This window comes from Heptranchias perlo, unplaced genomic scaffold, assembly GCF_035084215.1.
Source record: "Heptranchias perlo isolate sHepPer1 unplaced genomic scaffold, sHepPer1.hap1 HAP1_SCAFFOLD_317, whole genome shotgun sequence".
In the NCBI taxonomy this organism is placed as follows: Eukaryota; Metazoa; Chordata; class Chondrichthyes; order Hexanchiformes; family Hexanchidae; genus Heptranchias; species Heptranchias perlo.
In genome coordinates, this window is record NW_027139329.1 from 46,713 (window position 1) to 70,116 (window position 23,404).

General features: G+C 54.5%; 1 protein-coding gene across 1 annotated transcript; it reads left to right on the forward strand.

Annotated features, from left to right (window-relative positions):
- The first annotated feature begins 204 nt into the window (after positions 1 to 204).
- On the forward strand, positions 205 to 19,263 carry LOC137311246 (netrin-G1-like). The gene is made up of 6 exons (XM_067978566.1): positions 205 to 842; positions 5,603 to 5,775; positions 9,241 to 9,267; positions 14,981 to 15,148; positions 17,557 to 17,691; positions 19,034 to 19,263. The coding sequence occupies exons 1-6, from the start codon at positions 211 to 213 to the stop codon at positions 19,261 to 19,263; spliced, it is 1,365 nt and encodes a 454-aa protein (XP_067834667.1). The 5' UTR covers positions 205 to 210.
- Positions 19,264 to 23,404: the final 4,141 nt, after the last annotated feature.

A 23,404-nucleotide genomic window follows, 5' to 3' on the forward strand; every position in this document is an offset into this window, starting at 1 on the left:
ATGGGACAGTGTAGAGGGAGCTTTACTCTGTATCTAACCCGTGCTGTACCTGCCCTGGGAGTGTTTGATGGGACAGTGTAGAGGGAGCTTTACTCTGTATCTAACCCGTGCTGTACCTGCCCTGGGAGTGTTTGATGGGACAGTGTAGATGGGGCCTAACTCTGTATCTAACCCGTGTTGCTCTGTGCCCAATTCCAGGAGAACCCCTACATGTGCAACAACGAGTGTGACGCTCGCACGCCCGAGCTCGCACACCCCCCCGAGCTGATGCTGGATCACGAGGGCCGGATCCCAAACACCTTTTGGCAAAGCGTCTCCTGGAGGAGTTTCCCCGAGCCCCTCCTGGTCAATATCACCCTGTCCTGGGGCAAGACCATCGAGCTGACCGAGGATATCGTCATCACCTTCGAGTCGGGCCGGCCGGAGCAGATGGTCCTGGAGAAATCTCTGGACCACGGCCGGACGTGGCAGCCCTACCAGTTCTACGCTGCCGACTGCCTCAACTCCTTCGGGATGGAGCGGAGAACGGTCCGGGATCTGAGCCCAGCCTCGGTGCTGGACATCATCTGCACGGAGGAGTACTCCAGGGGCTACGTGTGGAAGGTGGACAAGACGGTCCGCTTCGAGATCAGGGAGCGGTTCGCCCTGTTCGGGGGGCCCCTTCTCCGCAACATGGCCTCGCTCTACGGCCAGCTGGACACCACCAAGGACCTGAGGGACTTCTTCACCCTGACCGACCTGCGGGTCAGGCTGCTCCGGCCGGCCACCGGGGCCACCAGCGTCGACCAGCTCAACCTCTCCAAATACTTCTACGCCATCTCCAACGTGGAGATTCACGGACGGTGAGAGGTCCTCGTCACCTCTGCTCAGGGTCACTGATCCCACACTTCACATCCAGGGGGCGCTGTATCAGGGCAAACATCTGGGGTACGGTCCATTAGGGCAAACATCTGGGGGATAACATCAATTGACATCTGCAGGTCATTCTATCAGGGCTAACATCTGGGGGACGGTCCATTAGGGCAAACATCTGGGGGACGGTCCATTAGGGCAAACATCTGGGGGACGGTCCATCAGGGCAAACATCTGGGGGATGGTCCATCAGGGCAAACATTTTGGATATACTATCAATTGACATCTGGAGGGCATTCTATCAGGGCTAACATCTGGAGGGAATACTATCATCAATAAGAACAACAACTTGCATTTATATAGCCCTTTTAACGTAGTAAATCATCCCAAGGCGCTTCACAGGAGCGATTATCAAACAAAATTTGACACTGAGCCACATCTGGAAATATAGGGACAGGTGAGCAAAAGCTCGGTCAAAGAGGGAGGTTTTAAGGAGCGTCTTAAAGAAGGAGAGAGAGGTGGAGAGGTCGCGAGGTTTCGGGAGGGATTTCCAGACCTTCGGGCCTAGACAGCTGAAGGCACGGCTGCCATTGGTGGAGCGATTAAAATTGGGGATGCGTAAGAGGCCAGAATTGGAGAGATCTCGGAGGGTTGTCGGGCTGGAGGAGGTTACAGAGATAGGGAGGGGGTGAGGCCATGGAGGGATTTGAACACAAGGATGAGAATTTTAAAATCGAGGCGTTGCCAATGTTGGTCAGCGAGCACGGGGGTGATGGGAGAACGGGACTTGGTGTGAGTTAGGATACGGGCAGCAGAGTTAGCCTCAGACTGTGGCCGGGGAGAGGGATGGAGTCGGTGTCTGGGGAACGGAGTTTGAGGCGGGGACTGAAGACAATGGCTTCGGTCTTCCCAGTATTTATTTGGAGGAAATTTGTGCTCCTCCAGTACTGGCTGTTGGAAAAGCAGCGTGACAAATCAGAGAGAGTGGAGGGGTCGAGAGAGGTGGGGGTGAGGTGGAGCTGGGTGTCGTCAGTGTACATGTGGAACCTGACGTTGTGTTTTCAGATGATGTCACCGGGGGGCAGCCTGTAGATGAGAAATTCTACACTCAGCATCTGGGAGACTCACTCGAGCTTTTAGTCCAGGAGAATCTTCAGACACTAATTAGAGAACAGGAACAGGAAAATGTTTACGCTGAGGTTAATTTGCCTCCAAGGAACTGTCTGGGTTTCTGCTTAGTTCAGCAAAAAGTGCCGAGAACAGCAAATGTGCTGAATGTGTGAGGACCAATCTGCAGATTTTGAAGCTTCACCTTCCCAGTGAGTTAAACAGCGGCCCGATGCTGTTAGCACAGAATCCCCGAGACCAGCGATCTCACACTTTACAACACAGAAACCCTCACAACACACTGGGCCTTTCCACATCGTATTTACTAAAGGGAAATCTTCATCACAGTCACTGTTAATGTCAGCGATGCGATTGTGTCCTTTAGAACATTAAAATATATATTTCACAAGGAGGTGATCCCAGACCGACCTTCCCCAGAAACTGTAAACTCCCATCACAGCGACTAAACCCTCTTCAATGTGATAATCACCAAATAATCTGTTTCATGATGTTGGTTGGTGGATAAACATTGGTCAGGACACCGGGGAGAACTCCCCCACTCTTCTTTGAAATAATGGCTGTGGGATAAGAACATAAGAACATAACAAAAGAAATAGGAGCAGGAGTAGGCCAATCGGCCCCTCGAGCCTGCTCCGCCATTTAATAAGATCATGGCTGATCTGATCCTAACCTCAAATCTAAATTCATGTCCAATTTCCTGCCCGCTCCCCGTAACCCCTAATTCCCTTCACTTCTAGGAAACTGTCTATTTCTGCTTTGAATTTGTTCAATGATGTAGCTTCCACAGCTTCCTGGGGCAGCAAATTCCACAGACCCACCACCCTCTGAGTGAAGAAGTTTCTCCTCATCTCAGTTTTGAAAGAGCAGCCCCTTATTCTAAGATTATGCCCCCAAGTTCTAGTTTCACCCATCCTTGGGAACATCCTTACCGCATCCACCCAATCAAGCCCCTTCACAATCTTATATGTTTCAATAAGATCGCCTCTCATTCTTCTGAACTCCAATGAGTAGAGTCCCAATCTACTCAACCTCTCCTCATCCCCGGGATTAACCGAGTGAACCTTCTTTGTACTGCCTCGAGAGCAAGTATGTCTTTTCTTAAGTATGGACACCAAAACTGTATGCAGTATTCCAGGTGCGGTCTCACCAATACCTTATATAACTGCAGCAATACCTCCCTGTTTTTATATTCTATCCCCCTAGCGATAAACACCAACATTCCGTTGGCCTTCTTGATCACCTGCTGCACCTGCATACTAACCTTTTGATTTTCTTGCACTTGGACCCCCAGATCCCTTTGTACTGCAGTACTTTCCAGTCTCTTGCCATCAAGAAAATAACTTGCTCTCTGGTTTTTCCTGCCAAAGTGCATAACCTCACATTTTCCAATATTGTATTGCATCTGCCAAATCTCCGCCCACTCACCCAGCCTGTCTATATCCCCCTGCAGGTTTTTTATGTCCTCCTCACTCTCTACTTTCCCTCCCATCTTTGTATCATCTGCAAACTTTGATATGTTGCACTCGGTCCCCTCCTCCAAATCGTTAATATAGATTGTAAAGAGTTGGGGACCCAGCACCGACCCCTGCGGAACACCACTGGTTACTGGTTGCCAGTCCGAGAATGAACCATTTATCCCAACTCTCTGCTTCCTGTTAGATAACCAATCCTCCACCCATGCCAGAATATTACCCCCAATCCAGTGATTCTTTATCTTGAGCAATAATCTTTTATGTGGCACCTTGTCGAATGCCTTCTGGAAGTCTAAATACACTACGTCCACTGGTTCCCCTTTATCCACCCTGTACATTATGTCCTCAAAGAACTCAAGCAGATTTGTCAGACATGACTTCCCCTTCGTAAAGCCATGCTGACTTTGTCCTATTAAATTATGTTTGTCCAAATGTTCTGCTACTGTCTCCTTAATAATAGACTCCAAAATTTTACCCACCACAGATGTTAGGCTAACTGGTCTATAATTTCCAGCCTTCTGCCTACTACCCTTTTTAAATAAGGGTGTTACATTGGCAGTTTTCCAATCTGCCGGGACCTTTGCCGAGTCCAGAGAATTTTGGAAAATTATTACCAAAGCATCCACAATCCCCACTGCCACTTCCCTCAAGACCCGAGGATCTTTTACCCCCACCTCGGGTTAACATCTCTTCCAAAAGACAGCATCTCCGACAGTGCAGCACTCCCTCAGTACTGACCCTCCCAACAGTGCAGCACTCCCTCAGTACTGACCCTCCGACAGTGCAGCGCTCCCTCAGTACTGACCCTCCGACAGTGCAGCACTCCCTCAGTACTGACCCTCCGACAGTGCAGCGCTCCCTCAGTACTGACCCTCCGACAGTGCAGCACTCCCTCAGTACTGACCCTCCGACAGTGCAGCACTCCCTCAGTAATGCCCCTCCGACAGTGCAGCACTCCCTCAGTACTGACCCTCCGACAGTGCAGCGCTCCCTCAGTACTGACCCTCCGACAGTGCAGCGCTCCCTCAGTACTGACCCTCCGACAGTGCAGCGCTCCCTCAGTACTGACCCTCCGACAGTGCAGCGCTCCCTCAGTACTGACCCTCCGACAGTGCAGCGCTCCCTCAGTACTGACCCTCCGACAGTGCAGCGCTCCCTCAGTACTGACCCTCCGACAGTGCAGCGCTCCCTCAGTACTGACCCTCCGACAGTGCAGCGCTCCCTCAGTACTGACCCTCCGACAGTGCAGCGCTCCCTCAGTACTGACCCTCCGACAGTGCAGCGCTCCCTCAGTACTGACCCTCCGACAGTGCAGCGCTCCCTCAGTACTGACCGTCCGACAGTGCAGCGCTCCCTCAGTACTGACCCTCTGACAGTACAGCACTCCCTCAGTACTGACCCTCTGACAGTGCAGCATTCCCATAATACTGACACCGGGGAGTGCCGGCCTGGATTATTTGCTCAAGTCTCTGGAGCGGGGCTTGAACTTATGACCTTCTGACTCAGAGGCGAGATCTCAATATCACATTGCTGTTTGTGGGATCTTGCTGTGCGTAAATTGGCTGCTGTGTTTCCTACATTACAACAGTGACTACACTTCAAATTTACTTAATTGGCTGTAAAGCACTTTGGGACGTCCTGAGGTGGCGAAAGGCTCTGTAGAAATGGGAGTTCTTTCTCTTTTTAGGGTTGACCCATGTTCCTGGTCTCTGCTGCTCCAGTCAGTGGGAATTGCCCTGTGCTGGGAATTGCCCTGTGCTGGGAATTGCCCTGTGCTGGAATTGTCCTGTGCTGGGAACTGCCCCGTGCTGGGAACTGCCCTGCCCTGTGTGCCCTGTGCTGGGAATCACTCTGTACTGGGTTTGTCGTCCTGTGCAGTTCGGGCCTGAGATCTTGTCACTGGGTCCAGTTTGGGGAAAGGGGAGACTGTGTGAGGGGATCACAGGCTGCCCATGTTCTGCAGGAAGGGGTTTGCATCAGTTTAAAATTCTGCAATGACCTTTAACTGGGATCCAGGACCTTCCTGTGATGGAGACACCAGGAACCTAAGCTGGTAAAGGGAGAGCTGAGCCCCGGAGCAGAGAGTCCGGTGTGTAACGGAGCTGCTCGGGGTCATTTTAAACCAGCTTGTCCCCTTGTTTTTTTGCCAGGTGTAAGTGCAATCTTCACGCCAACAACTGTGTCCTGGAGAAGGGGAAGCTGAGTTGCGAGTGTGAGCACAACACGACGGGGCCGGACTGCGGGAGATGCAAGAAAGGCTTTCAAGGCCGGCCGTGGAGAGCCGGCTCGTACCTCCCGATCCCCAAAGGGACGGCCAATATCTGTGAGTAACGAGGGCTTCTCCGGCCCCGCCTGATACCGGCGGCACCTTGGGTTTCGGTTCAGATTTCATTCTAATTCCAACTCCCGGCAATGCACCGATTCCAAAATAGAAGCAAATGGATGTTTGTGAATGAATTAATGTGTAAACAGAGACTCAGAGCGGGAGATTGGACAGAGACAGAGAACAGGAATAAGGACTGACTCCAGGGGGAGGGAACCACGAGGGGGAGGGGAAGGGGGTCAGGAGGGGGGAGAAGGGGTTCAGGAGGGGGAGAAGGGGGTCAGGAGGGGGGGAGAAGGGGTTCAGGAGGGGGGAGAAGGGGTTCAGGAGGGGGGAGAAGGGGTTCAGGAGGGGGGAGAAGGGGTTCAGGAGGGGGGGAGAAGAGGTTCAGGAGGGGGAGAAGGGGTTCAGGAGTGGGGAGAAGAGGGTTCAGGAGGGGGAGAAGAGGTTCAGGAGGGGGAGAAGGGGTTCAGGAGGGGGAGAAGGGGTTCAAGAGGGGGGAGAAGAGGTTCAGGAGGGGGGAGAAGGGGTTCAGGAGGGGGAGAAGGGGTTCAGGAGGGGGGAGAAGGGGTTCAGGAGTGGGGAGAAGGGGTTCAGGAGGGGGAGAAGGGGTTCAGGAGGGAGGGAGAAGGGGTTCAGGAGGGGGGAGAAGGGGTTCAGGAGGGGGGAGAAGAGGTTCAGGAGAGGGGGAGAAGAGGTTCAGGAGGGGGGGAGAAGGGGTTCAGGAGGGAGGGAGAAGGGGGTTCAGGAGGGGGGAGAAGGGGTTCAGGAGGGGGGAGAAGAGGTTCAGGAGGGGGGAAAGGGGTTCAGGAGGGGAGGAGAAGGGGTTCAGGAGGGGGGAGAAGGGGTTCAGGAGGGGGGAGAAGAGGTTCAGGAGGGGGGGAAAGGGGTTCAGGAGGGGGGAGATAGTCGGTCCCCAGGGTGTGAATTTCCCCCCCGGCCCCTTTCTCTGTCGGTTCCCCGATTCCAGGAGCCGGTTGAACGGAGGCGGCGATGGCGGCCCCATCGAGAGCCCAGGCCACACTGCACTCTGGGAGATTGAGTCCCATGACCCTGTGACCCCGGGGGCTATTTGACCCCGTGACTCTGGGAGCCTTGTGACCCCGTGACCCCAGGGTCCGGTGTGACCCCGTGACCCCAGGGGCCGTGTGTTGGCCGCTGATTCTCGGTATCCGGGGGGAGGGGCGGAGCATCAATTCCTCAAGGTGGGGCTCAGTCTGTGATTGTGACTCCTGGATTATCCCCAAACCCCCTCCCCAACCGACAACCCCTCCCCCCCAAACCCCCTCCCCCCCCAAACCCCCTCCCCAACCGACAACCCCTCCCCCCAAACCCCCTCCCCAACCGACAACCCCTCCCCCCCAAACCCCCACCCCAACCCGACAACCCCTCCCCCCCAAACCCCTCCCCAACCGACAACCCCTCCCCCCCAAACCCCCTCCACCCCAAACCCCCTCCCCAACCGACAACCCCTCCCCCCCCAAACCCCCTCCCCAACCGACAACCCCTCCCCCCCAAACCCCCCTCCCCAACCGACAACCCCTCCCCCCCAAACCCCCCTCCCCAACCGACAACCCCTCCCCCCCCAAACCCCCTCCCCAACCGACAACCCCTCCCCCCCAAACCCCCTCCACCCCAAACCCCCTCCCCCAACCGACAACCCCTCCCCCCCCAAACCCCTCCCCAAACCGACAACCCCTCCCCACAAACCCCCTCCCCCAACCGACAACCCCTCCCCCTAAACACCCTCTCCAACCGACAACCCCTCCCCCCAAACCCCCTCCCCAACCGACAACCCCTCCCCCCCAAACCCCCTCCCCAACCGACAACCCCCTCCCCCCCAAACCCCCTCCCCAACCGACAACCCCTCCCCCCCAAACCCCCTCCACCCCAAACCCCCTCCCCAACCGACAACCCCTCCCCCCCCAAACCCCTCCCCAACCGACAACCCCTCCCCCCAAAACCCCCTCCCCAACCGACAACCCCTCCCCCCTAAACACCCTCTCCAACCGACAACCCCTCCCCCCAAACCCCCTCCCCAACCGACAACCCCTCCCCCCAAACCCCCTCCCCAACCGATAACCCCTCCCCCCAAAACCCCCTCCCCAACCGACAACCCCTCCCCCCCAAACCCCCTCCCCAACCGACAACCCCTCCCCCCCAATCACCCTCCCCAACCGACAACCCCTCCCCCCCAAACCCCCTCCCTAACCGACAACCCCTCCCCCCCCAAACCCCCTCCTCAACCGACAACCCCTCCCCCCAAACCCCCTCCCTAACCGACAACCCCTCCCCCCCCAAACCCCCTCCTCAACCGACAACCCCTCCCCACCAAACCCCCTCCCCAACCGACAACCCCTCCCCCCAAACCCCCTCCCTAACCGACAACCCCTCCCCCCCAAACTCCCTCCCCAACCGACAACCCCTCCCCCCCAAACCCCCTCCCTAACCGACAACCCCTCCCCCCCAAACCCCCTCCCCAACCGACAACCCCTCCCCCACAAACCCCCTCCCCAACCGACAACCCCTCCCCCCCAAACCCCCTCCCTAACCGACAACCCCTCCCCCCCAAACTCCCTCCCCAACCGACAACCCCTCCCCCTCAAACCCCCTCCCCAACCGACAACCCCTCCCCCCCAAACCCCCTGCCCAACCGACAACCCCACCCCCCAAACCCCTCCCCAACCGACAACCCCACCCCCAAACCCCCTCCTCAACCGACAACCCCTCCCCCCAAAACCCCCTCCCCAACCGACAACCCCTCCCCACAAACCCCCTCTCCAACCGACAACCCCTCCCCCCCAAACCCCTCCCCAACCGACAACCCCACCCCCAAACCCCCTCCCCAACCGACAACCCCACCCCCAAACCCCCTCCCCAACCGACAACCCCTCCCCCACAAACCCCCTCCTCAACCGACAACCCCTCCCCCCCAAAACCCCCCTCCCCAACCGACAACCCCTCCCCACAAACCCCCTCTCCAACCGACAACCCCTCCCCCCCAAACCCCTCCCCAACCGACAACCCCACCCCCAAACCCCCTCCTCAACCGACAACCCCTCCCCCCAAAACCCCCTCCCCAACCGACAACCCCTCCCCACAAACCCCCTCTCCAACCGACAACCCCTCCCCCCCAAACCCCTCCCCAACCGACAACCCCACCCCCAAACCCCCTCCCCAACCGACAACCCCACCCCCAAACCCCCTCTCCAACCAACAACCCCTCCCCCCCAAACCCCTCCCCAACCGACAACCCCTCCCCACAAACCCCCTCTCCAACCAACAACCCCTCCCCCCCAAACCCACTCCCCAACCGACAACCCCTCCCCCCCCAAACCCACTCCCCAACCGACAACCCCTCCCCCCCCAAACCCCTTCCCCCCAAACCCCCTCCCCAACCGACAACCCCTCCCCCCCAAACACCTGAACTCAGGCCCTGATTTTTGTTTCCGTTTCCCTCTCCAGGCCTCCCGAACACCGTCGCCAGTGACCGTAAGTAGGACCTACGCTCTCTGACCTGCGACCTGCTGACCCTGAGCCCATTTCTGTATCTGGAGCGAACCTTCCCCTCGACCCCCCCTCGTGTTTCACTGACCGTGGAACAGGTGTAGGTGTGAACAGGGAGTGAGTGTGGAACAGGTGTAGGTGTGAACAGGGACTGAGTGTGGAACAGGTGTCGGTCGGAACAGGGACTGAGTGTGGAACAGGTTTCGGTGTGAACAGGGACTGAGTGTGGAACAGGTTTCGGTGTGAACAGGGACTGAGTGTGGAACAGGTGTAGGTGTGAACAGGGACTGAGTGTGGAACAGGTGCAGGTGTGAACAGGGACTGAGTGCGGAACAGGTGTAGGTGTGAACAGGGAGTGAGTGTGGAACAGGTGTAGGTGTGAACAGGGAGTGAGTGTGGAACAGGTGTAGGTGTGAACAGGGACTGAGTGTATTTGTGGAAAGCTGTCTGGTTCCTGATACCGAGATCAATCGGGACCTGTTGTAATCCCGTTCTCCCAGATACAGAAATGGGAACTGGACGAGTGTCTCTCGGCCTCAATCTCTTCTCCTTCGTTTCCCGTATTTTGCATGAACTCGTTCCCGTTTATTTAACCCTTCGCATGCTGTCCATGTCATTCCAAACCATCGGCTGCATTGAGCACCCAAATCAACACCCATACTGACGGGGAGCAGAGTGTCCATAACTCCCCGTACTGACCGGGAGCAGAGTGTCCATAACTCCCCGTACTGACCGGGACAGAGTGTCCATAACTCCCCGTACTGACCGGGAGCAGAGTGTCCATAACTCCCCGTACTGACCGGGAGCAGAGTGTCCATAACTCCCCGTACTGACCGGGAGCAGAGTGTCCATAACTCCCCGTACTGACCGGGACAGAGTGTCCATAACTCCCCGTACTGACCGGGACAGAGTGTCCATAACTCCCCGTACTGACCGGGACAGAGTGTCCATAACTCCCCGTACTGACCGGGAGCAGAGTGTCCATAACTCCCCGTACTGACCGGGACAGAGTGTCCGTATCACAGTCCGATACTGGACAGGAACATGTGCGATGCTGGGACTGGGACTGGGACTGGGACACCCTGGGTTTCTATGAAACGTTACACTTTGGACCCAAACCTGCCCCTTTCCTGCCCAGGTACAGCCAGAACCAACATGTAAAAACAGACCATCAAAACCTTCATCACTGGCACAAACTTAACTAAAGATAAACTCGTTCGAATGTCTTCAATGGTTATCTATTTTGTCCTTAATGACTGACCGTGATTGTTACTGGATTCAGTCTCGCTGAATAATAACAGGGAGACTCAGTCAGATACTGGATTACACAGTTTGTCTTTCAAACACTCAACCTACTCGAATTACTGAAATCCCATAATAACAGCCTGTCACCGGCCTCCCCCCATTAAATCATCGGCTCCACAGACCAGATTCCAGCTAATTAGCGTTCGCTCGGCTTCGAGCTCCAACTCGGGCAGTGATTCGACCCGGAGAAGCGATTGATTGAACCGACATTGGCTCCCGGTCCAGCAACGCCTCGCAATTAAAATTCTCATCCTCACCTTCAAATCCCTCCCTGGCCTCGCCCCTCCCTACCTCTGTAACCCCCTCCAGCCCCACACCCCTCCCCATCTCTGTAACCTCCTCCAGCCCCTCGCCCCTCCCTATCTCTGTAACCTCCTCCAGCCCCTCGCCCCTCCCTATCTCTGTAACCCCCTCCAGCCCCTCCCTATCTCTGTAACCTCCTCCAGCCCCACACCCCCCCTATCTCTGTAACCTCCTCCAGCCCCACACCCCCCCCCTATCTCTGTAACCTCCTCCAGCCCCTCGCCCCTCCCTATCTCTGTAACCTCCTCCAGCCCTACACCCCTCCCTATCTCTGTAACCCCCTCCAGCCCTACACCCCTCCCTATCTCTGTAACCACCTCCAGCCCCACACCCCTCCCGATCTCTGTAACCTCCTCCAGCCCCTCACACCCCTCCCTATCTCCGTCACCCCCTCCAGCCCCTCACACCCCTCCCTATCTTTGTAACCTCCTCCAGCCCTACAACCCTCCCTAATCTGTAACCCCCTCCAGCCCTACACCCCTCCCTATCTCTGTAACCTCCTCCAGCTCTACAACCCTCCGAGATCTCTGCGCTCCTCCAATTCTGGCCTCTTGTCCATCCCCGATTTCCTTCGCTCCACCATTGGCGGCCGTGCCTTCAGCTGCCGAGGCCCTGAGCTCTGGAATTCCCTCCCTAAACCTCCTAAACCTCTCCACCTCTCCCCCTCTCTCTCCTCCTTTAAAATGTTCCTTAAAACCCACCTCTTTGATGAAACTTTTGGTCACCTGTCCCAATATCTCCTCATGTGGCTCGGTGTTAAATTCTGTTTGATAATCGCTCCTGTGAAGGGCCTTGGGATGTTTTACTACGTTAAAGGCGCTATAGAAATGCAGGTTGTTGTTATTATCTGTGGGCGAGGGTCAGAAACTGTGACCGTTTGTTCAGATTGAATAAAATCATCAGCAAAAAATATATTTTCAACTGAGCAACTTGACCCTTGCAAGAAGGAGTTTGTTTTTATTGAAGTTTGTGAGACTCAGTTCGGAGACACAGTCAGTCGTGGGGATGGGAGCAGGAAGTTACAAAGGGACATAGACAGACTGAGTGAGTGGGCAAAACTGAGGCAGATGGAGTTCAACGTGGACAAGATATATTGGCCCTGGAGGGGGTTCAGCGCAGATTCACCAGAATGATACCGGGGCTAAAAGGGTTAAATTATGAGGTCAGGTTACATAAACCAGGCCTGTATTCCCTCGAGTTTAGAAGATTGAGGAGTGATCTGATTGAGGTGTTGAAAATGATTAAATGATTTGATAGGGTGGATAGAGAGAAACTATTTCCTCTGGTGGGAGAGTCCAGAACAAGGGGGAATAATCTTCAAATTAGAGCTCGGCCGTTCAGGGGTGATGTCAGGAAACATTTCTTCACACAAAGGGGAGTGGAAATCTGGAACTCTCTCCCCCAAAAGGCTGTGGATGCTGGGGGTCAATTGGAGCTTTCAAGACTGAGATCGATAGATTTTTGTTGGGTGAGGGTATCGAGGGATACGGAGCAAAGGCGGGTAAATGGAGTTGAGGTACAGATCAGCCATGACCTTATATGAACAGCAGAACAGGCTCGAGGGGTTAAAAGGCCTCCTCCTGTCCCTATGTCACAGGCTCGAGGGGCTGAATGGCCTCCTCCTGTCCCAATGTCACAGGCTCGAGGGGCTGAATGGCCTCCTCCTGTCCCGATGTCACAGGCTCGAGGGGCTGAATGGCCTCCTCCTGTTCCTGTGTAACAGGCTCGAAGGGCTGAATGGCCTCCTCCTGTTCCTGTGTAACAGGCTCGAGGGGCTGAATGGCCTCCTCCTGTTCCTGTGTAACAGGCTCGAGGGGCTGAATGGCCTCCTCCTGTTCCTGTGTAACAGGCTCGAGGGGCTGAATGGCCTCCTCCTGTTCCAATATCCTGTGGATAGTGAGGTTTCACTGCTGACATCATCTTTTAAAAAATCTATCAGCTGAAAAGTTACTTCTGGCAGGAAATCATTACAAACATCTGTCTGACCCCAGCAGATTGAAATCATTACAAACATCTGTCTGACCCCAGCAGATTGAAATCATTACAAACATCTGTCTGACCCCAGCAGATTGAAATCATTACAAACATCTGTCTGACCCCAGCAGATTGAAATCATTACAAACATCTGTCTGACCCCAGCAGATTGAAATCATTACAAACATCTCTCTGACCCCAGCAGATTGAAATCATTGCAAACATCTGTTGAACACAGCAGATTGAAATCATTACAAACATCTCTCTGACCCCAGCAGATTGAAATCATTGCAAACATCTGTTGACCCCAGCAGATTGAAATCATTACAAACATCTGTCTGACCCCAGCAGATTGAAATCATTACAAACATCTGTTGAACACAGCAGATTGAAATCATTACAAACATCTGTCTGACCCCAGCAGATTGAAATCATTGCAACATCTGTCTGACCCCAGCAGATTCAAATCTGTGACGATTTTCAGAAATATTTGTTGGGTTTTGATGGAAGTGTCTGGTTGCTTGTCTCTCGGACCCACTTACTGTTCCGTGCAGTCTCGAGTCGATGTGTTTGTGCGCACAGTACAGATGTTCTGTTCAGACCGCGCGTTGTTCTCCATCTGGGATTAATCTTTGCTGATTTCTCCTGATGCAGCTCATCCAAAGCAAGGTCAGACACAGCCAAGTATCTCATCACTAGAGGTCACCAACACAAAGCAAGGTCAGACACGGCCAAGTATCTCATCACTAGAGGTCACTGACACAAAGCAAGGTCAGACACGGCCAAGTATCTCATCACTAGAGGTTACTAACACAAAGCAAGGTCAGACATGGCCAAGTATCTCATCACTGGGGGTCACTAACACAAAGCAAGGTCAGACACGGCCAAGTATCTCATCACTAGAGGTTACTAACACAAAGCAAGGTCAGACATGGCCAAGTATCTCATCACTAGGGGTCACTAACACAAAGCAAGGTCAGACACGGCCAAGTATCTCATCACGAGAGGTCACTAACACAAAGCAAGGTCAGACACGGCCAAGTATCTCATCACTAGAGGTTACTAACACAAAGCAAGGTCAGACACGGCCAAGTATCTCATCACTCGAGGTTACTAACACAAAGCAAGGTCAGACATGGCCAAGTATCTCATCACTGGGGGTCACTAACACAAAGCAAGGTCAGACACGGCCAAGTATCTCATCACTAGAGGTTACTAACACAAAGCAAGGTCAGACATGGCCAAGTATCTCATCACTAGGGGTCACTAACACAAAGCAAAGTCAGACACGGCCAAGTATCTCATCACTGGAGGTGATAGTCAGTGTTGTAATGTAGGAAACGTGGCAGCCAATTTACGTACAGCAAGATCCCACAAACAGCAATGAAATAAATGAGGTTGGTTTAGGCATAAATTTTAGCCAAGGACACCGGAGAGAATTCCCTTCTCTTCAAAATAGTGCCATGGGATCTTTTCCATCTGCCTGAGAGGGCAGACAGGGCCTCGGTTTAACGTCTCATCAGGAAGACGGCACCTCCGACAGTGCAGCACTCCCTCAGTACTGACCCTCCGACAGTGCAGCACTCCCTCAGTACTGACCCTCCGACAGTGCAGCACTCCCTCAGTACTGACCCTCCGACAGTGCAGCACTCCCTCAGTACTGACCCTCCGACAGTGCAGCACTCCCTCAGTACTGACCCTCCGACAGTGCAGCACTCCCTGAGTACTGCTCTGGAGTGTCAGCCTGGATTTTCTGCTCAAGTCTCTGGAGTCGGACTTGAACCCACGTCCTCCTAACTCAGAGGTGAGAGTGTTACCCTCTGAGCCACAGTTGAAAGGCCCCTAACTTGGAAGCCCTGTATAAAACCCACCACCGGACTCTATAAACCCTGGAACGTTCCCATCCATCGCCATCTGCCTGATTCAATGTGACCGTATCGAGCCAGGAGTCTGATGTTCTCCCCTCACTGCTAAAAGTCTCAGTGTCTCCCCTCCCTCCCATTCCAGACATTTCCTCTCCGCCTCTCATTCCTGCAGCATGTGACCCGCTAGCAGTTTACGACCCGTCTACGTCCTGTCTACGTCCCGTCTACACTTTCTGTCTTTTCCTTGCAAGACTGTGAATGTTTCGGCCACTCGAACCGGTGCAGTTACATCGAGCTGCTCACCACCACCATTTGCGTGAGCTGTAAGCACAACACGAGAGGCCGACACTGCCAGTTGTGCCGACTGGGCTATCACCGAAACCCGTCAGCAGAGCTGGACCATCACAACGTTTGCCTAGGTCAGTTCCTGTTACAATCTCCGCTCTCGCCTCCTTCCTTCACCCTTCAGATTTCAGCCCAAAACAAGATAAAGAAACAAAAAGGAACCTTCGATAGGGCTGAGCAAAAGGAATCAGCTCCCCTTTCCCCAGAGATTAGACCCGGTCCGACCTTTCCCCAGAGATCAGACCCGGTCCGACCTTTCCCCGGAGATCAGACCCGGTCCGACCTTTCCCCGGAGATCAGACCCGGTCCGACCTTTCCCCAGAGATCAGACCCGGTCCGACCTTTCCCCAGAGATCAGACCCGGTCCGACCTTTCCCCGGAGCTCAGACCCGGTCCGACCTTTCCCCAGAGATCAGACCCGGTCCGACCTTTCCCCAGAGATCAGACCCGGTCCGACCTTTCCCCGGAGATCAGACCCGGTCCGACCTTTCCCCGGAGATCAGACCCGGTCCGACCTTTCCCCGGAGATCAGACCCGGTCCGACCTTTCCCCGGAGATCAGACCCGGTCCGACCTTTCCCCGGAGATCAGACCCGGTCCGAGCTTTCCCCGGAGATCAGACCCGGTCCGACCTTTCCCCGGGGATCAGACCCGGTCCGACCTTTCCCCGGGGATCAGACCCGGTCCGACCTTTCCCCGGGGATCAGACCCGGTCCGACCTTTCCCCAGAGATCAGACCCGGTCCGACCTTTCCCCAGAGATCAGACTCGGTCCGACCTTTCCCCCGAGATCAGACCCGGTCCGACCTTTCCCCGGAGATCAGACCCGGTCCGACCTTTCCCCGGAGATCAGACCCGGTCCGACCTTTCCCCGGAGATCAGACCCGGTCCGACCTTTCCCCGGAGATCAAACCCGGTCCGACCTTTCCCCGGAGATCAGACCCGGTCCGACCTTTCCCCGGAGATCAGACCCGGTCCGACCTTTCCCCGGAGATCAGACCCGGTCCGACCTTTCCCCGGAGATCAGACCCGGTCCGACCTTTCCCCGGAGATCAGACCCGGTCCGACCTTTCCCCGGAGATCAGACCCGGTCCGACCTTTCCCCGGAGATCAGACCCGGTCCGACCTTTCCCCGGAGATCAGACCCGGTCCGACCTTTCCCCGGAGATCAGACCCGGTCCGACCTTTCCCCGGAGATCAGACCCGGTCCGACCTTTCCCCGGAGATCAGACCCGGTCCGACCTTTCCCCGGAGATCAGACCCGGTCCGACCTTTCCCCGGAGATCAGACCCGGTCCGACCTTTCCCCGGAGATCAGACCCGGTCCGACCTTTCCCCGGAGATCAGACCCGGTCCGACCTTTCCCTTGCGATGAGGCCTGGCCCTGAGGTAAATTGAAAGCCCAGTGTTGTGACGATATAATCATTGCTTCCCTGTCTCCATTGTTTTTCTGGAATTTGTATGTTGTTTGTTCTCTCGGCAAACGAACATCCTTCATTGTAGCAGCATCACTCGCCTCTGCTCAATGTTACCCTCCCCCCATTGTCCAACATCAATGTTCTCTCTCCATTTCCTCATCTCCTTCCCATTCTCCACACATAGAATTACAGAGAATGGACAGCACAGAAACAGGCCATTCGGCCCAACTGGTCTATGTCGGTGTTTATGCTCCACACGAGCCTCCTCCCACCCTACTTCATCTCACCCTATCAGCATATCCTTCTATTCCTTTCTCCCTCATGTGTTTATCCAGCTTCCCCTTAAATGCATCGACACTATTCGCCTCAACTACTCCATGTGGGAGCGAGTTCCACATTCTTACCACTCTCTGGGTCAAGAAGTTTCTCCTGAATTCCCTATTGGATTTATTAATGACAGTCTTATATTTATGGCCCCTAGTTTTGGTCTCCCCCACAAGTGGAAACATCTTCTCTCCGTCCATCTTATTAAACCCTTTCATAATTTTGAAGACCTCAATCAGGTCACCCCTCAGTCTTCTCTTTTCTTGAGAAAAGAGCCCCAGCCTGTTCAATCTTTCCTGATATTTATAACCTCTCAGTTCTGGTATCACCCTGATGAATTTTTGCACCCTCTCCAGTGTCTCTCTATCCTTTTTATAATATGGAGACCAGAACTGTGCACAGTTCTCCAAGTGTGGTCTAACCAAGGTTCTGTACAAGTTTAACATAACCTCTCTGATTGTGAATTCTCTCCCTCTAATAATGAACCCCGGAGCTTGGTTTGCTTTTTATGGTCTTGTTAACCTGCGTTAATTGTGTGCAGTCGCCCCAAGGAGTGGAACACGGGCCGTGTCCAATCAGTGTGTGGACGATTGACGCTGTTTGTAAACTGTTGGAGACTTGTTTCCCCCCAGAGTCGGCTCGTCCCCTGTCCTGGGCCCGAGTCATTTGTGTCCCTGAGGTTGTGTGGATGGGTTTTATTGGGAACAGCCATGTGCAGTGTGTGTGTTGTCTTGTTTCTGCAGACTGTCAGTGTCACCCCTATGGCTCACTCCATGATCGCTGTAATGAGACGGGATATTGTGACTGTAAGGAGGGGACAGCAGGGCCCAAGTGTGACAAGTGCCTGCCCGGATATTACTGGCACAGGGGCTGCCGAGGTAAGTAACCGTTCCAGCACCAGACCCTCCCTCACTCCGCCTGGCTCCTGTGTGTCAGGGTCAGCAGTGGATCCGATAGCAGAGATACCAGGGGGGGAAACACAAAGGCTTTTAGACAAGGAACCCTCCTGGGTTCCCCCATCACCCTGAGAAACAATTAGTGGCACAGCTCCTCGCAAAGGGAGGGACTGGAGTTCAGTGAGGAGCATTTCATAGAATCAGACAGCACACAAGGAGGCCATTCAGCCCATCAAGGCAGTGCTGGCTCTTTGAGTGAGCGATCCTATTAGTCTCACTCCCCCAGCTCTTTCCCCATAGTCCTGCAAATTTTTCCCCTTCAAGTATTTATACAATTCCCTTTTGAAAGTTATTATTGAATCTGCTTCCAGATCAGAACAACTCACTGTGTAAAAACATTCTCCTCATCTCCCCTCTGGTTATTTTGCCAATTACCTTAAATCTGAGTCCTCTGGTTATTGACCCTCCTGCCAGTGGAAACAGTTTCTCCTTATTTACTCTATTAAAACCCCTCATAATTTTTAACCCCTCCATTAAATCTCCCCTTAACCTTCTCTGTTCTGAGGAGAACAATCCCAGCTTCTCCAGTCTCTCCACATAACTGAAGTCCCTCATCTCTGGTACCATTCTGGTAAATCTCCTCTGCACCCTCTCCAAGGCCTTGACATCCTTCCTAAAGTGCGGTGCCCAGAATTGAACACAATAATTTGACACAGAATTTAACCCTCAGTCTCTCCTTCAGTATTTAATCATCAATTTAGTCCCATTCACCCATCACCCCTGTGCTCGCTGACCTACATTGGCTCCCAGTCCAGCAACGTCTCAATTTTAAGATTCACATCCTCACATTCAAATCCCTCCGTTGCCTCGCCCCTCCCTATCTCTGTAAGCTCCTTCAGCCCTACACCCCTCCGAGATCTCTGCGCTCCCCCAATTCTGGCCTCTTGCACATCCCCCATTTCCTTCACCCCACCATTGGCGGCCGTGCCTTCAGCTATCTGGACCCTAAACTCTGGAATTCCCCCCAAACCTCTTTGCTTCTACCCCTCTCTCTCCTCCTTTAAGACGCTCCTTAAAATCTACCTCTTTGACCAAGCTTTTGGTCTCCTGTCCTAATGTCTCCTTATGTGGTTCAGTGTTAATTTTGGTCTGATTTACGCTCCTGTGAAGCACCTTGGGCCGTTTTACTGCGTTAAAGGCGCTATATAAATGCAAGTAGTTGTTGGTGTAAAAGTGAAACACTGGGAGCGGTGACAGTTCAAACAATCTCTGAGGTCAGGAGATTTTCAGTGACCTGACGTTTCTTTTCTCTGACCTCTTGCAGCCGGCGTGTGCGATAACTTGCTGACGCGGTGTCAGAACGGAGGAGTGTGCGAGGACAATGGGAGGTGTCGCTGTCCCGCTCCCTACACCGGGCTCCTGTGTGAGAAAGGCCAGTGTGGGAAGGAAGCAGGAGGGTGTGTCTCCCAATCCCCCCGGGACCCCACCTTACACCGGGTGCTGCTGTCACTCACTGCGCTGCTAACCACCGCTAACGGACGCCCGGCGCTCTGACCCGCTTCCAGCGACACGGACGCTCACGGGAAGGTGCAAAGAGCGGAGGAGAATCCAGCGTTTACTGCGTCCCCGTTAAACACGGTCCCCGCCCTCCGGCCCGGGAAAGGCAAACTGTAACCCAGGCCTGAGCCCACCCACCCACCCACCGAGCCCGACTGTATCTCCGAGCCCTGAAGGAATGGGCAGTCAGTGGGGACTGTACTTTCAGACCCCCCGCCGGAGGGAGGGAGGGAGGGAGGGAGGGAGGGAGGGAGGCAGCTGCTAATATTCATTCTCCAATCGCCAGCCTGGCCTCGGATGGCCAGCTTTGGGAAAGAAGAAAGAAAGAAAGACTTGCATTTATATAGCGCCTTTCACCACCTCAGGACGTCCCAAAGAGCTTTACAGCCAATGAAGTACTTTTGAAGTGTCGTCACTGTTGGAATGTAGGAAACACGGCAGAAAATTTGTGGAGCTCAGAGGAGGCCGTTCCCCGCTCTGGTGCAGCCCTCGCTCGCTCGCCCCTCACTCACTCACTCCCTCCCTTCCTCACTCTCCCTCACACGCTCATTCACTCCTCAATCCCTCCCTCCACTCACTACATTCATTCACTCCGTCACTCCACTCATGCTCACTCATCAATCACTTGCCCTTCACTCACTCCCTCCATCCCTCACTCCCAACACTCAGTCACACTCACTCATTCACTCCCTCACTCACTCCTTCCCATTCCCTCCCTCACTCCTTCCATTCCTCATTCCTTCCCTCACTCACTCCACCCTCACTCCCTCCCTTCACTCCACTCCCTCACTCCTTCCCTCCCTCAAACATTCCTTCACTCACTCACTCCTTCACTCACTCCTTCCCTCTCACTCCCTCCCTCACTCACTGCGAGGGATTGCTGTTGGTACATCGTGACCTGAGGAAATCTGTGGGCCGGCTTCGAGCGTCCTACAACCTGGGCTTTAGTGCCCGTTGTGTGTAATCCTGGAGCGCATCAGAGCGATGGGGGAATAATCCTGAGCAGTGAGTGGAGAGTGTTAGTGCGTTTATCGATTCTTTTGTATTAAGATGAAGTTATTTTCTTGCAATCCCACAATGTTCCATGTAGTTTTTGTATGAATCGCGGTTTGTGTTGATGAATATATCTCTCACTGTGTAATTCCCAGCGACGGGGGGAATGAGACGGTTTTATTTTATTTGTATGATTTTCCTGTGCACAGATTTCTCTGTAACTGCAACGTGCTGACATCAAAGAATCTGAGTTTACAGCTCTGGAAAGTGTCATAAGATCCAGGAAAGGATTTGATGCTTTACTCTGGACAACAATAAAAGCTGCTGCAGAAAGTGTCCTGGTCTCCTGATCTGGGTCCTGACTGTGTGTCTGTGGGGAGGGGTTCAGGGGGAGGGGGAGGGGTTCAGGGGGGAGGGGGAGGGGTTCAGGGGGTTAGGAAGGGGCTGAGGGGGTCAGGAAGGGGGCTCAGGGTGGAGCGGAAGGGCTTGAGAGGAAGGGGTTGAGGGGGAGGGGAAGGTGTTGAGGGGGTGATGAAGGGGGTTCGGGGGGAGTGTTCGGGGCTGGTTCCTGTCCGGGGCCAGTTCCGGTCCTGGGTTCCCCGATTCCAGGAGTCGGTTGAACGGGAGCCATCGACAGCTCGAGCCGCATTGCATTCTGGGAGATTGAGTGACCTGACCCCGTGACCCCGGACAGGCGGTGGAGGGGGAGGGGGGCGAGGAGGGGGAGGGGGAGAGCTGTGTCTGTTTCGGCCAGAGACGGTGGCCAGGGAGGGGGGGAGGGGATGGAATCAGCAGCGAGGGATCGGAGTTTGTGGCGGGGATCGAAGACAATGGCCTAAATTTTCACTCCAAGCCAAGAAGTCAGCGGGGGGAGAATTCCCTGAGTCCGGGTTTCCCGGACGTCCTTCGGATTTTGACGTCAGAACGTCTTTTAGGTTTTTTTTGAGAGTTTTCCACCCGAGAGGCCGTCCGGATTGACAGGCTGGTCTCAGTCGGACGGGAGAAGAGCAAGGAAGATGATGCGAGCAGCGAAATGATGTGAGCAGGTAAATGTTAGACAGGGGGCGGGGTTGGGGGGTCACCGGGGGGGTGGGGGGGGAGGGTTGGCAGTCATCGGGGGGTTCGGAGATCGTGGGTCGGGTTGGAATTCATGGGGGGTAGGAGATCGTGGGGGGCTCGGAGATTGTATGGGGGTCGGAGATTGTATGGGGGTCGGAGATCGTGGTGGGGTTGGAGATCGTGGTGGGGTTGGAGATCGTGGTGGGGTTGGAGATCGTGGTGGGGTCGGAGATCGTGGTGGGGTCGGAGATCGTGGTGGGGTCGGAGATCGTGGTGGGGTCGGAGATCGTGGTGGGGTCGGAGATCGTGGTGGGGTCGGAGATTGTATGGGGGTCGGAGATTGTATGGGGGTCGGAGATCGTGGTGGGGTCGGAGATCGTGGTGGGGTCGGAGATCGTGGTGGGGTCGGAGATTGTATGGGGGTCGGAGATTGTATGGGGGTCGGAGATCGTGGTGGGGTCGGAGATCGTGGGGGCGGTCAGAGATCGTGGTGGGGTCGCAGATCGTGGGGGTGTCGGAGATCGTGGGGGTGTCGGAGATTGTAGGGTCAGGTCGAAGATCGTGGGGGGTCGGAGATCGGTGGGGGGCTCGGAGATCGTGGTGGGGTCAGAGATCGTGGGGGGGGTCGGAGATCGTGGGGGGGGGGTCGGAGATTGTGGGGGCAGGTTGGTGATTGTGTGTAGGGCGGGTCAGAGATCGTGGGGGGGGGGTCGGAGATAGTGGGGGGGGGTCGGAGATTGTAGGGGCAGGTTGGTGATTGTGTGTAGGGCGGGTCAGAGATCGTGGGGTGGAGGGGTTGCCCCAGGGAAGCTTGTTGGGCCTGGGGGAAGCACTCCTGCTCCTCCGGGCCCACAAGCCCTGCGATAAAGGCACTCACCTGCTGTTTGGGGCCTTCTCACCTCCTCTCACGAGGTGTGAAGGAGAAGGCCTGGGAATCCAGACAAAGCAGCACTCCCTCCGCACTGCCCTGGAGTGGCAGCTTGGATCATGAGCTCAAACTCCCGAGCCACAGCAAGTGGCACAACTCTCTAGTCCCAGAATAGAACATGTTACCAACTGAGCTCTGCACCGGTCAGGCAGCATCTGAGGGGCAACGTTTTGGGTGGGATCCTGAGTCAGTTCTGCTGTTTATTGCCAGCAATTTGTTTTATTCAAAGTACAGATGCCATTTTGTCGAAATGTCTTTAATCTAAAAACGGAGAAACAGTGTACACAAGCTCACACTAAAGGAATTGAAGGTGAAATATTAGTGAGCATTCCTGGTTCCTTTCAGAGACCGAGCAATCAGTTATTGAAGCCCCCCTGCCCATGGTTTAGTGGGTAAAGTGTAACTGGTCTGATGTGTTGACCGTGGGCTCCACATGGTCTCGGTCTCATTAAACTGGGGCAGGACAAAGAATCAGTCAGGGTTAAATTTATATTTATCAGTGACTTGGATGAAGGAATAGAGAGCCGTGTATCTCAGTTTGCTGACGACACTAAGTTAGGTGACACAGTAAATAGTGTAGATGGGAGGAGAAAGTTGCAAAGGGACATTGGTCGATTCAGTGAGTGGGCAAAACTGGGGCAGATGGAGTTCAATGTGGGGAAATGTGAGGTCATTCACTTTGGACCGAAGAAAGATCGATCAGAGTATTTTCTAAATGGTAACAGGCCGGGGACTGTGGAGGAGCCGAGAGATTTAGGGGCCCAAGCACAGAAATCACTAAAAAAATAATTTAAAAGACGAATGGAATGTTGGCCTTTATCTCAGGGGCTGGAATACAAAGGGGAGGAAGTGATGTTCCAGCTGTACAGAGCTCTGGTCAGACCACATCTGGAGACTGGGTTCAGTTCTGGGCACCGCACCTCAGGAAGGATATATTGGCCTTGGAGAGGGTGCAGCACAGATTCACCAGAATGTTCTCATTTGGGCGGGAAAGTGGAGTTGAGGTAAAAGATCAGCCATGATCTGATTGAATGGCGGAGCAGGCTCGAGGGGCCGTATGGCCTACTCCAGCTCCTAGTTCTTATGTTCTTATATCGGGGCTGGAAAGGTTAAATTATGAGGCCAGGCTGCACACACTCGGCTTATATTCCCTGAGTC